Genomic DNA, 15,714 nt, shown 5'->3' on the forward strand with positions numbered 1-15,714 from the left:
AAGGGTAAACCCCCAAGTGTTTTGCGTTCGCGACCAAGCCATCGTATTCGCGATGAAGAAATCCTCCCCAGTCCCTAGCTACCCTTCGCGATCGCGAAGAAGGATACACCAGATTTCAGCAGCGGTGAAAACCAGCAATCATTCAAGTCCAAAATGGTCCGGAGCCTATCCGAAACTCACTTGAGCACCTCGGACTCCAAACCAAACATGCACACAAGTGTAATAACATCATACGAACTTGCTCGCGCAATTAAAATACCAAAATAATACCTAAAACTACGAATCGGATATCAAAATGAATAAAAAATTTAAAGAAACTTAAAAACTTCCAAATTTACAACCGGGCGTCCGAATCACATCAAATCAACTCTGTTTTGCACCAAATTTTGCAAACAAGTCATAAATATAGAAATGAACCTATATCAAGTTCCGAAACTGAAACCCGAACCCGGTAGCAACAAAGTCAACCTACGGTCAAATTTAGAAATTCTTTAAACCTTCAAGTTACTAGTTTTCAACAAATCACGTTAAATCAAGTTAGGGATTTTCGAATTCGATTCCGGGCGTACGCCCAAGTCCCAAATAACGATACGGGCCCACCAGGACCGTCAAAATACTAATCCGAGTCCGTTTACATAAAATGTTGACCGTAGTCAACTCAAATCATTTTTAAGACTAAATTTCACATTTTCTTCAATTTTTCACATAAAAATTTTTCAGAAAAAGACACGGACCATGCACGCAAATTAAAAAAAGCTAAACGGAACTATTCGAGGTCTCGAAACACAGAAATGAAGGCTAAAACTCAAAATGACCTATCGTGTCATCACAATGTTATACATGTTAAAGTTCATTGACAATGTTAAAATTCCTTATATTGTTAGTATATATAATTTAAATTCAATAAAAATACTCCTTCCGTTCACTTTTACTTGTCCACCATATTAAATATACGTTTTTATTTTTACTTTTTCACTATACTAAATCAAGAGAAAGATAATTTTTTCTTTATGTTTTACCCTTATCGTTAACTACCTATTCTCAAATTATTTCTCAAGACCTTTTGAAATGCTACCATTACTAGGAGTTATATGGTAAAATACATATAATAATTATTATTTTTTAAAGAATGTGAAAAATTCAAAATGGACACGTAAAAGTGAACTGAGTAGTAATTAACCTACTATAATATGTCAAACTACACTCATAATATTAAAAAAATCTTTAGGCTGTCAAACTAAAGTTCAAATTTAATTGGTTGTTGTTTCCCGTTAGTTCTGAACTAACTTCCAGGCATTTATTTCTTGTGTCCTTTCTCAACTACCCCACCCCACCCTCCACCAAAGTAAGGTGATGAGTTAGGTTCATTTATAAACTGTAGTAAGTTGGTGCTATCCCTCATAATTTATCTTTCCCTTTCCTCACAAATTGGAATGCAAAGAACAGTAGTGTTAATCAAAATCAGTAAATGTAACATTTATTTGTTCATAAATATCGAGGCAAGAGTGGACGAAATAATTACATTGCATGATTGGTTGAGAAAGTTGAGATAATATAATTGGAGAGGAGACATGAATCGTGAAAGAGAAGAGAGGTTAGGCAAATAATAAGGGAACAGTAAGGTGAGAGCCAACTCAGAAGCCTGTGGATATCATGTGCTTAATTAGGTATACACAACAAGACTCGTGTGGCTGTCCTAAAACATCTATCCCTTACCTACCTATTTTAGTCTCTCTCTATCCCTTCCCATGTGATACTTCTAATTTTTTTTTGGTGAGTGGACCTCGAATACGAGAGGGTGAAAATAGAACGACAAAATAATAATGTATAGCCGTTTTTAAAATAATAGTTGAAAAAATATATATATTTATAAAAATTATACAAATTTTATACACTTTTTCGGCTATCAAATATAAATAGTTTCTGGTGTGAGCTAAAAGTGAAAACCCACCAAAAAAGACCAGAGAACTTTTGGGATGGAATTAGAACTATAAGGGATTTAGTATGATGGATAAGCAAAAATAATCATGAATAAAAATCTAGTATCGCCTTATCCCTTGTTTGATTAGTAATCATGGGATAAGTTATCTCAAGATACTTATCCCAGGATTAAAAATAATACCGGGATAACTTATATCAGCTAGAGGTTGGAATAGTAATCTCAAAATAAGTTATCTCACGATAAAATAGTAAAATTGATAATCTCATGATTAATACAACATACTAAACAGTCAATAAGAAATAATACTATAATAACTAATCCTTACATAATTTATCTTCAAACCCAACGACCCCGAAGGGTTTGCGAGTTTGGCAAATTTTGATGCTATGAAACTGAACCCTAAATATATGTGCGAAAAAATGAGTATAGATAAAGTTACCATCAGGACTTACTGGGTAATAGTGCTGCTAAAATTGACCACACACTTAGTGGGCGTTTGGACATAAGAGTTGTAAAATTTCAAAAAAAAAAAGTGAAAAAAATTTTCAAGTGAAAATAGTATTTGAAAATTAGAGTTGTGTTTGGACATGAATACAATTTTGGGTTTTTTTTTAAATTTTGTGAGTAATCTGAGTGAAAATTTTAAAAAAAAACTTTTTGAAGTTTTTTAAAATTTTGAAAAATTTTAAAATGCATCTTCAAATGAAAATTGAAAATTTTATGAACAAATGCTGATTTCGAAAAAAAGTAAAATCTTTTTGAAAAAAAGAAAAAACTTTCTTATATCCAAACGGACTATAAATGTGAGTTTGATTCCCACTATTCTCCTTTCCTTTTCCCCCTCTCCAATCTCCTTATGAAATAAAAAAATTCTAGAGTTAGATAAACAATTCAAAACACACTAAAAAATCAAAAGCAACAATATCTAAATTCTGGATTTGCCACTAGTTATCTCTTCATGAATGGAACTTCCTTTTTTTTTTTTTTTTCTTTTTGGGGTTGAAATTTACTTTTTGGAGTGAAAGTGGACCCGTGAATCTAAGAACGGAAAAGAAGAGGGAAAGAGCATTTGGTTGAACTTGAACCATACACCTAAGGGGTCGTTTGGTAGGGTGCATAAAAATAAGGTGTATTCGTAATGCTGGTATTAGTTATACTTGTATTAGTTATGCTTATATTAGTTGTGCTAACATATTTCTTATCCATTATTTGGTTTGATGTATTAAAACGTTGCACAATTTTTAAAAGAACTAGTATTTATAAACGTGTGTTGCACGTTAATAATGACACATGATGGTTTAAATATTTATTTATATGAAGGAAGAAAAAAATTAATTAATGAGAAAAATATTATTACATTAACATAATACGTGAATTCAAAATGAAAAGATGTCATCAAAACTTACACAAATAATCAATTTAATCATGTTAATTAGATAATAATTATAGCTTAAAGGTATTAATGTGATGGTATCTTACCAAACACTTCTTTGTAGATGATATTTTTTTGTGTATGTTTCTTTCTAATGCTTTGGTTGTTCTGCCATAACCAGAACTCTTGTTGTCGATATTGATATCCCTCTTGAAAGCGCAACATATAGTTATTCGTGCACGAAAATATACTGCTGTAAATATAGTCCAATATTTCGGATGTATGTCCTTGTGCTTTATTTATTATAATTATAAAACATAAACATACTGAAAAATATTTTTACACAAATTTAAAAGGATATTCTTTTTTGGTTTTGGAAGACGAAAGTTGATTTTAAGGATAAACACATACTTAGAAGCACATTGACCAGTATCATAATTTCTGCATGCATATGATGTTATTGTCAAAATTTCTATATACTATATGTGTACTATTACATATGCTATTCGGCGGATTTAAGTTTATCAGTAGCATGACAACATATTTTTCTTCAAAATTAACTTATATGCAATGAAAAATCAAATTTACCTTAGTCTATTATATATATGGTGACACTAACATACGTAAAAAAAAAATAATGAACTTGACAACAAACCTAGATGGTAGAAGGCCATTTGATATTAAAGTATTTGAGTATTCTTTTTGGTAGTAATTGTTGGTATCATCTTTTGCTGAATCAAAACTGAAAAATATTTTGTTTTTACCATAAAACTTAGCAATTTATTTAGTTGATCAATTTATTTCTGCTAGCTAAGATAGCTCTTTAATTTCTATCATGTAATTTGCACAAATTGCATTTAATCTAATGATGATAATATTTTTTTTCTTATTAAATGCACTACTATTACCATTGTAGTTGATAACCAAGTGTTCTAGAAGAACCAAATCATCTTTTTCGTTTTCGACCGGAAGCAAGAAGTCACTGAATGTTAGATCTATTCTTACTTTTATATTTCTTGTCATTTAAATTTTTTTCATTCGAGGCTATAAGTATAATTTTGGCAAGCTAGCTTATATGTCTTTGCTTTTGTCGATTTTGGAACTACTGATAGTACTTGACAGAAACTACCTCACAACTATTACTTTTCTATCAAACGGTTCATTGATATCCAATATATCTCTAAAACTCTAGGCAATTATTTTGATTCATTAACGCTTAGCCATAAGTGCTTCATCCCATATTATTAATTTGGCTTTCTTTATAAATTTAGCACTATTGCTCTGCTTTGATATATTTGTGATGGTTATTTTAATTTTTTGAAGAGGTATATCAAATCTAAAGTGAGTTGTACGACCTCATAATAAAATCGTTGTTGGTACACCACTTATTATTATTACTAACAATATCATGCCTCTTGATCTGACATTTACAAGTATCGACATAGGAATATTATTTCGATTCCGCCAGAGACATCTATAAAGGATAATCCCGCTATACCATAGTCGACTCTTTATAATATAGTCTTGAAAGCTTGTTCTTGTTCAGAATTTAGCTTTGATTGTGCTTCCTCGGACTCTTGTATGGCCTTCTTAATACTATATTAATCTTTTTTTACTTTGTGATCTAATTTCTTTTAATCTCTACCGCTCCTTTTATAGAATAAATTTATGTACCTTAAGATTTTTTTAACTTGAAAAATAATTTTAGTCATGATGAATTTAAAAAATAATTGAATTGGATTCTCTTGTTAATAATTAATTGTAAGATTTGATTATTTGGTCTTAACATAAAAATTAATTTATTTTCTGTTCATTCAGATTCTTAAGATTAGTCCACCTCTTTTTTGAATATTTAATCGTAATTATAATTTTATCCACCGTAAATTTTATTTTTAAAGAGTAAAAGACCGATCTGACATTCTACTTTTAGATCTTTATATTTGCAAAATCATCAATGGTATTGACTCTTACCAACCTTTTTCTTTCTCTTTCTCACACATTTATATTCTTAAAAAAAATCTTAGTTTTTCTTTAATAATTGGGAAATAATAATTACTTTATGAATTTTCTCATTAAATTTGTTATCTTCTAAAAGTTGTATCACAAAAAGAATTCTTTTGCATCTTGTTCGTGAAACTAATATTTAGGAGGAAATTACAAAAAAATACGATCAAGACAAAAGTAATGTTTATCTAGCACAATAAAATTTTGAAGGATAAATTTAATTCGCATAGGATTATACGGTGATATCTTATTACTTTACTTTATATATAAGTGGCTTACTTTGAAAAACGGAATGGATTCTTATAAATTTGTGATCTTTGGTTCTAGAGTTGCTGTAGAAATACACATGTAGTCTCCTACTCTCCTACACGGCAACAAAGAAGGGTTTTGGCGTTAAATTAGTAAAGTATTCCCTTTTTTTCTTGCGATTTTATTTACTTCATAGTTAATTATAATTTTATCCTAAATAAAGTTATTAAATTGCTCAATATTTTAAGATTATTTTGGTAAACCGACATTGTATTCATGCTTTTATAATAATATAAATTATTATTTACAAAATACCCTCATAACTTCCATCACTTTATCGTTTTAAAAGAAACGTATGTTGAGGAATGTTTTTATATAAAAATGACTTAAAAAATTATTTGATTTGTCTACCTATATTATACTATAGAACTGAATATTTATTTATAAAAAAGGAAATATGCTAAGTAGTTATATTTTTCTACTAGGGATATAATTTTATTACTCACTTTTTTGGATTATTAGGCAAAGAAAGTTTGAATTAAAAAAATTAAAGGAACATGAGTTGATTACAAGTACATTCCAGTACGTAGTAGTAGAGTACAGATTTATAAATTTATCATGAAGAAATGGGCGGAGTATAGATATAAATGGGGTCTCTTTCTTCTTTTTCCTACTTTTGGTATGGTACCTAAATGAGATTTGTTTTTTAACCATGTCGCTTACGGCACTTAAAGCAAGAAAATGTATGAGATCCAGAAGAGAGTACCAAGTCCTCACTGAAAAAGCAATTCCGTCTATTCTACAATAAAAGCAAAATTTGGATCTTCTCTCTGTTGACATCCCTATTTGGATACACACACAACACAGGTGATACTAAGTACCTTTTACCTGGCAAAGGGGATAAAGGAAGAGTAGAAGAGGGTAACCAAAAGAGAACCAGAAAAACAAACAAATTGCGAAGTTCAGCCTCTCTATTTTAGGAAAAACTAATACTCCTACGACAATCCCTGACAATGTTAGGTAAAATAAGCAAGTTGTGCTACTCAATAATTCGCACATGGGATGCACAAAAAAATAAATCTCCAGTTAACCTATTATTATGCAATCTGCATGTGAGGTTGAGGTTAAAAGGCCATCTTCAGAACCAAGAAGTCGAGCAAACCATTATGAAACTATATCTTTCTATTTAATTCAATTAGATGGCTCTGCAGGCTGTTATTTCAGAAGGATAGTGAACACCAAAATTGAGGTACACTAACTCATGTAGTTGGTACACAGTAACAAAGCAATTTGTAGTGCTGAATTCACTTGTATTCTTTTTCACCATGTCACATGTTCTAACCGTGGAAGCGGCCACTAATGCTTGTATTAGGGTAGGTTGTCTACACCACACCCTTTGGGGTGCGACCCTTCCCTGAATCTTACGTGAACGAAGGATGACTTGTTCACCGGGCTGCCCTTATACAAGTAACTCAGTATCACCAAACGCCTACAGCACTTTGCGCCAATATAGTGCTGTCCTTCACTGTCAATAAAGCAATGCAAAGAAATGGCTCATTAAACAGGAAAGAATGTGATGCTTCAACTCTCCTTTTTAAAGATCTAGCTAGAATAAAGCACTGGTAAAACTAGCAAACAGCATGTAAAAAAGGCTTTTAAGGAAATTTATGTGTAACCAATAAGTTGGACCTTCCACTAATGCCTGAATACTAAACATCATTCAGTCTCATGTTTGCTTCAGACTAGCAAAACAAGGGCTCAATTGGCTAGTGCATTGAGGATTAGTTAGATTAGGCACATAATATCCGGCCAATAATTCTTAGGCACAAGTAAGAAACATAAAAAGGGTAGCCCGGCACTAAATTCCCGCTATTGTACGCAAGTAAAAACCATAAAAAGGGTCGGGGAAGGACCGGACCACAAGGGTCTATTGCTGCATTTCTGCAAGAGGTTGTTTCCACGGTTCAAACCCATGACCTCCTGGTCACATGGCAGCAGTTACGCCAAGGCTCCCCTTCAACGCAAGTAAGAACCATAGTACCATGAAATGAACAGGTGTAATTCCACATCATATATCATGCCCCAGTTGGTCTCTTTAAAATAACATTTGAACACACAAAAGAAAAACAATTAGTCAGTCTAGATTGAGTTTTTATCTATTCTATTTGGACTTAATTCCAACAAATCGAGCACTATCCCAAAAAGTTTTTTTTGAAATTATCTTCCAAGTTCCCAATCTCCCATGCATGAGTTTTGCTTCGCCCTTTTCTACTATTGTTAACATATATGGTTCTTCTACCTTCTTGGTCCCAAGTATCAACTTCCATGCTTTTGTTTTATTGCAACATCTACACCATTACCATAGGCTCTCAATTAATCAATCCCAAGGGATAGACACATGGGTAGATCCCCGTATCATCCTCATCTATGTCTACTATAGCAGGTGAGCATATAATAAGTACTTGCAAGTAGATTTTTGTAGAAAGTACTAGGCAAGTAGATGAAAAATACTTCCTTCAACTTTCACCATTAAGTAGGGAGATAATAGAAAATAAAACTCGAATAAATCTCCCAAGTCACCTTTGCAAAGTTGAATAATTTAAAGCACAAACTTTGGTCATCCCGTTGAAATGACGGTCACCTTAGCATACAGCTCAACATAATGTCTGAACACAGGATCATCCAGTAAAGCTGTTTCAGCAGCTCCCTGGTTGAAAAGATCAATTCTACTCAGGAATAACAAACAATATGAATAAGAAAAAAGATCAATTCTACTCAGGAATAACAAACAATATGAATAAGAAAAAAGATCAATTCTACTCAGGAATAACAAACAATATGAATAAGAAAAAAGATCAATTCTACTCAGGAATAACAAACAATATGAATAAGAAAAAAAGATCAATTCTAACATAAACTTACCAGTGTACATAATTCCAAAAAAGGGGGGGGGGGGGGGGTTGCTTCGGCTGCTTCCTCTCTTCTTTAACGCCATAAGATCAAAAAACGAGCTCACAAGGCCATAAATCTTACACAAAGTATGAATTGTCAAATTTCAATGGCTGCTTTGTCCATGGACCACCAAAGCCTGATCTCTCTGGATGTTCCCTTCAATGCAGACTTACCCATGAACTGATTATATGTACTTTGGTGTGTTCTTCAACTTACATTAAGACAAATATGTTACTTGCAGCACATACTGCAACAAGGGGGGAGCATAAATGGTGAAACACAATGTTGGCCTAAGTGAAGGTTAGTTTTGAAAATTGACAAAGGAAACTCAGGCATGAACCAGGTCCATCCCTTGTGTGCATAGACACGGGCAGATTCGAGCATGTGGGATGCACGTGAAAGATATAAGCTTAACTTGGTAAAATTGATATCACCTGATCGAAAAGGTTGCATAATTAATAAGGAGAATGACTCCTTAATCAAAGAGAACACTATCCAAGATAAGGGAGGAATTAGAAGTTGAGATCAACTAGAATTCTTCCACCAAGGAAGAGTAGCATTAGAACTCTAGTTATTTTCTACTCTAATAACTCTATAAATCGCAGGATATTCTCATTCTACAGGTATGCACAAAAGCAGAAGTTAAACGTGAATTGAGAGCAAAATAGCAAGGCATTTTGCAAGCTATTCGTGTGTGATTCAAGTGTGCAAACCTAAAGCTACATGAACCAGATAGAAGAACCAGCTCTAAGTATCTGTCTTTTATTCTAGTTCAATTGTAGTAGGTATTTTCATATTGTACCTTTCAGCTTTATCTAGAGGCAATTGTAATAGGTACTCAGAGTATTCAAGTTAGAGTTAACTTGAAGTTGTCGCAACAGTTAGAGGTTGTTTGCCACAACGGGATTAGAGTTAATCCTAGGTTTACAAAAGTATTTTGTAACTGCAGTTTTTGGCTCAGTGATTTAGTGGAAGAGTTTGGAAAAATCCTACTGGGAAGTAGGTCGTGATTTTTTCACCTTTTGAGCCAGGTGTTTTTCACGTAAAATACTTGTGTTCTTTACTTTCCGCATTTACTGTTTCAGCAATAGTAGCTTAAGGAACATATAGAAGAACCCGGTCCTTCTATAATCAGCTTAGACAAAAATTTGGGTACCACAAAAATCACCCTCTCTTGTGTGGTATTGAAATTAAAAACATCACACAATTAACCTAGCAATATAAAGGTTCACAAAAAAATATAAACTTATCAGTGTATGACTCCCTGATAGCGCCAATATATCTTTGTCAGAAAAACCAACCCGGTAAAATACCTCATTTATATGTGTCACACCTACCATCAATTACAAATATATGCAACAGAGAATCCCAATTTAGGTTATGTTAGTTTACAAACAATAGAAAGATCTGAGAACCTGAATCATGTGAAAACACAGGCATTACTTAAGAAGAGAACAAACTAATTACCTATGAAAATCAACAATTTGAAGAGCAATATAATTTAGAAGCTGGAAATACTTAGTTGTCATAAATCCAAAAAGATATTACTTTTGCACACTATTAGTAATAGTTACTATTGAGAAAAACTGCGATTTAAGTGACAACAAAGGTTGAGCAAGGCGCAGCTTGACCATTGGAAGTCAAAGGTAGGCAAAAAATTTGGGAACAACCCCACGTTAGGTGTATTTCTAGATGCTTTCAAAATCTTTGCTTTAATGTTGAATGACTTGAGCTTTTCTTTGTGATGTCTCGAGTACTAATGGAGGATCTTCTACGTATCTTTTGTATAATAGGATTAATGTCTTTTTGGTAATTACGACAAACAAAATACAGAACCGATAAAAAAATATAAACAAAATACATATATCCTTTTTCTCATGTCCCATAGCAATGGTTTTATTCACAAACAATATATATATATATATATATCCTTTGTGAATAGCAAGGTGCGAGCCTTGGTGCAAGAAAGTGGAGCTAAGGATGCTGAGATTGAGAGGCTGAAGAAGAGGTTGGCAGAGGTGGAGACTGAGAGAGATGCTCTCAAAACTGAGTTGGAAAGAGAAAAGGAGAAGAATGATGGCATTCTTCAGAAAATGTTGAAACTCCTCCAAGCCAAAAACCAAGCACCTAGTCCTTCCCAGCCTTAAGCCTCCTAGTCTAGTGTAGATCAACCAGTGACCCAGTTCGGGATTGTTTTTGTTTCTTTTGCTCATGTTTCCAATATTTTTATTTCTTCTTATGCTTTGTAGTAGAATCTTATCAATCATCAATGAAATTTACTGTGTTTTGCTCTAACTGTTTATTTATATTTCTTTGATGGTTAAAATTCTTAGCTTGATCTATGTTGATTAACCCATGATTGCATTTGAAGTAGCCCAGTGGCCATAAGTAAGTTATAAAATCTGGTTATCTTACTTATTTATGTAACTTTCGATGATTCCAAAAGGGGGAAAAAAAGGTTGTGCTTTACACTTTGAACAGTGATGTTTATAACCTAATGAACCTGGTCCTTGATGATAAGTGATAAAAAGAAAAAATATTTCTAATATTGTGTTGATATAGAGCTAAGTTAAAATATGGCCTAAGCGTATAAAAAGCACAGAGTTTGTCATCATCAAAAAGGGGAAATTTGTTGGCCTAAGTGAAAGTTAGTTTTGAAAATTGACAAAGGAAGCTCAGGTATGAACCAGGTCCATCCCTTGTGTGCATAGACACAGACAGATTCGAGCATGTGGGATGCACATGAAGGAGATAAGCTTAACTTGGTAAAATTGATATCTCCTGATTAAAAAGATTGCATAATTAATAAGGAGAAGGACTCCTTAATCAAAGGGAACACTATCCAAGATAAGGGAGGAGTTAGAAGTTGAGATCAACTAGAATTCTTCTACCAAGGAAGAGTAGCATTAGAACTCTAGTTATTTTCTACTCTACTAACTCTATAAATCGCAAGATGTTCTCATTCTACAGGTATGCACAAAAGCAGAAGTTAAACGTGAATTGAGAGCAAAATAGCAAGGCATTTTGCAAGCTATTCGTGTGTGATTCAAGTGTGCAAACCTAAAGCTACATGAACCAGATAGAAGAACCAGCTCCAAGTATCTGTCTTTTATTCTAGTTCAATTGTAGTAGGTATTTTTATATTGTACCTTTCATCTTTATCTAGAGGCAATTGTAATAGGTACTCAGAGTATTCAAGTTAGAGTTAACATGAAGTTGTCGCAACAGTTAGAGGTTGTTTGCTACAACGGGATTAGAGTTAATCCTAGGTTTACAAAAGTATTTTGTAACTGCAGTTTTTGGCTCAGTGATTTAGTTGAAGAGTTTGAAAAAATCCTACTGGGAAGTAGGTCGTGGTTTTTTTACCTTTTGAGCCAGGTGTTTTCCACGTAAAATACTTGTGTTCTTTACTTTCCGCATTTACTGTTTCAGCAATAGTAGCTTAAGGAACATATAGAAGAACCCGGTCCTTCTATAATCAGCTTAGACAAAAATTTGGGTACCACAAAAATCACCCTCTCTTGTGTGGTATTAAAATTAAAAATATCACACAATTAACCTAGCAATATAAAGGTTCACAAAAAAATATAAACTTATCAGTGTATGACTCCCTGATAGCGCCAATATATCTTTGTCAGAAAAACCAACCCGGTAAAATACCTCATTTATATGTGTCACACCTACCATCAATTACAAATATATGCAACAGAGAATCCCAATTTAGGTTATGTTAGTTTACAAACAATAGAAAGATCTGAGAACCTGAATCATGTGAAAACACAGGCATTACTTAAGAAGAGAACAAACTAATTACCTATGAAAATCAACAATTTGAAGAGCAATATAATTTAGAAGCTGGAAAGACTTAGTTGTCATAAATCCAAAAAGATATTACTTTTGCACACTATTAGTAATAGTCACTATTGAGAAAAACTGCGATTTAAGTGACAACAAAGGTTGAGCAAGGCGCAGCTTGACCATTGGAAGTCAAAGGTAGGCAGAAAATTTGGGAACAACCCCACGTTAGGTGTATTTCTAGATGCTTTCAAAATCTTTGCTTTAATGTTGAATGACTTGAGCTTTTCTTTGTGATGTCTCGAGTACTAATGGAGGATCTTCTACGTATCTTTTGTATAATAGGATTAATGTCTTTTTGGTAATTACGACAAACAAAATACAGAACCGATAAAAAAAATATAAACAAAATACATATATCCTTTTTCTCATGTCCCATAGCAATGGTTTTATTCACAAATAATATATATACATAGCAATGGTTTTATTCACAAACAATATATATATATATATATATCCTTTGTGAATAGCAAGGTGCGAGCCTTGGTGCAAGAAAGTGGAGCTAAGGATGCTGAGATTGAGAGGCTGAAGAAGAGGTTGGCAGAGGTGGAGACTGAGAGAGATGCTCTCAAAACTGAGTTGGCAAGAGAAAAGGAGAAGAATGATGGCATTCTTCAGAAAATGTTGAAACTCCTCCAAGCCAAAAACCAAGCACCTAGTCCTTCCGAGCCTTAAGCCTCCTAGCCTAGTGTAGATCAAACAGTGACCCAGTTCGGGATTGTTTTTGTTTCTTTTGCTCATGTTTCCAATATTTTTATTTCTTCTTATGCTTTGTAGTAGAATCTTATCAATCATCAATGAAATTCACTGTGTTTTGCTCTAACTGTTTGTTTATATTTCTTTGATGGTTAAAATTCTTAGCTTGATCTATGTTGATTAACCCATGATTGTATTTGAAGTAGCCCAGTGGCCATAAGTAAGTTATAAAATCTAGTTATCTTACTTATTTATGTAACTTTCGATGATTCCAAAAGGGGAAAAAAAGTTTGTGCTTTACACTTTGAACAGTGATGTTTATAACCTAATGAACCTGGTCCTTGATGATAAGTGATAAAAAGAAAAAATATTTCTAACATTGTGTTGATATTGAGCTAAGTTGAAACATGGCCTAAGCGTATAAAAAGCAGAGAGTTTGTCATCATCAAAAAGGAGAAATTTGTTGGCCTAAGTGAAAGTTAGTTTTGAAAATTGACAAAGGAAGCTCAGGTATGAACCAGGTCCATCCCTTGTGTGCATAGACACAGGCAGATTCGAGCATGTGAGATGCACATGAAGGAGATAAGCTTAACTTGGTAAAATTGATATCTCCTGATTAAAAAGATTGCATAATTAATAAGGAGAAGGACTCCTTAATCAAAGGGAACACTATCCAAGATAAGGGAGGAGTTAGAAGTTGAGATCAACTAGAATTCTTCTACCAAGGAAGAGTAGCATTAGAACTCTAGTTATTTTCTACTCTACTAACTCTATAAATCGCTAGATGTTCTCATTCTACAGGTATGCACAAAAGCAGAAGTTAAACGTGAATTGAGAGCAAAATAGCAAGGCATTTTGCAAGCAATTCGTATGTGATTCAAGTGTGCAAACCTGAAACTACATGAACCAAATAGAAGAACTAGCTCCAAGTGTCTGTCTTTTATTCTAGTTCAATTATAGTAGGTGTTTTCATATTGTACCTTTCAGCTTTATCTAGAGGCAATTGTAATAGGTACCCAGAGTATTCAAGTTAGAGTTAACTTGAAGTTATCGCAACAGTTAGAGGATGTTTGCCACAACGGGATTAGAGTTAATCCTAGGTTTACAAAAGTATTTTGTAACTGCAGTTTTTGGCTCAGTGATTTAGTGGAAGAGTTTGGGAAAATTCTACTAGGAAGTAGGTCGTGATTTTTTCACCTTTTGAGCCAGGTGTTTTCCACGTAAAATACTTGTGTTCTTTACTTTTTGCATTTACTGTTTCAGCAATAGTAGCTTAAGGAACATATAGAAGAACCCGGTCCTTCTATAATCAGCTTAGGAAAAAATTTGGGTACCACAAAAATCACCCCCCTCTTGTGTGGTATTGAAGTTAAAAACATCACACAATTAACCTAGCAATATAAAGGTTCACAAAAAAATATAAACTTACCAGTGTATGACTCCCTGATAGCGCCAATATATCTTTGTCCGAAAAACCAACCCGGTAAAATACCTCCTTTAGATGTGTCACACCTACCATCAATTACAAATATATGCAACAGAGAATCCCAATTTAGGTTATGTTAGTTTACAAACAATAGAAAGATCTGAGAACCTGAATCATGTGAAAACACAGGCATTACTTAAGAAGAGAACAAACTAATTACCTATGAAAATCAACAATTTGAAAAGCAATATAATTTAGAAGCTGGAAAGACTTAGTTGCCATAAATCCAAAAAGATATTACTTTTGCACACTATTAGTAATAGTCACTATTGAGAAAAACTGCGATTTAAGTGACAACAAAGGTTGAGCAAGGCGCAGCTTGAACATTGGAAGTCAAAGGTAGGCAGAAAATTTGGGAACAACCCCACGTTTAGGTGTATTTCTAGATGCTTTCAAAATCTTTACTTTAATGTTGAATGACTTGAGCTTTTCTTTGTGATGTCTCGACTACTAATGGAGGATCTTCCACGTATCTTTTGTATAATAGGATTAATGTCTTTTTGGTAATTACGACAAACAAAATACAGAACCGATAAAAAAAATATAAACAAAATACATATATCCTTTTTCTCATGTCCCATAGCAATGGTTTTATTCACAAACAATATATATATATATATATATCCTTTGTGAATAGCAAGGTGCGAGCCTTGGTGCAAGAAAGTGGAGCTAAGGATGCTGAGATTGAGAGGCTGAAGAAGAGGTTGGCAGAGGTGGAGACTGAGAGAGATGCTCTCAAAACTGAGTTGGAAAGAGAAAAGGAGAAGAATGATGGCATTCTTCAGAAAATGTTGAAACTCCTCCAAGCCAAAAACCAAGCACCTAGTCCTTCCCAGCCTTAAGCCTCCTAGTCTAGTGTAGATCAACCAGTGACCCAGTTCGGGATTGTTTTTGTTTCGTTTGCTCATGTTTCCAATATTTTTATTTCTTCTTATGCTTTGTAGTAGAATCTTATCAATCATCAATGAAATTTACTGTGTTTTGCTCTAACTGTTTGTTTATATTTCTTTGATGGTTAAAATTCTTAGCTTGATCTATGTTGATTAACCCATGATTGCATTTGAAGTAGCCCAGTGGCCATAAGTAAGTTATAAAATCTGGTTATCTTACTTATTTATGTAACTTTCGATGATTCCAAAAGGGGGAAAAAAAGGTTGT

General features: G+C 33.3%; 1 protein-coding gene across 1 annotated transcript; it reads right to left on the reverse strand.

The window, feature by feature from the left end:
* Positions 1 to 7,045: 7,045 nt before the first annotated feature.
* Positions 7,046 to 14,689, reverse strand: LOC142178230 (L-ascorbate peroxidase 3-like). The gene is made up of 4 exons (XM_075247555.1): positions 14,665 to 14,689; positions 14,500 to 14,582; positions 8,209 to 8,274; positions 7,046 to 7,195 (listed from the first exon to the last, which is right to left on the reverse strand). Exons 1-4 carry the CDS (start codon positions 14,687 to 14,689, stop codon positions 7,046 to 7,048), a joined length of 324 nt encoding a protein of 107 aa, XP_075103656.1.
* Positions 14,690 to 15,714: the final 1,025 nt, after the last annotated feature.

Source organism: Nicotiana tabacum, chromosome 24 (assembly GCF_000715075.1).
Source record: "Nicotiana tabacum cultivar K326 chromosome 24, ASM71507v2, whole genome shotgun sequence".
Taxonomy (NCBI): Eukaryota; Viridiplantae; Streptophyta; class Magnoliopsida; order Solanales; family Solanaceae; genus Nicotiana; species Nicotiana tabacum.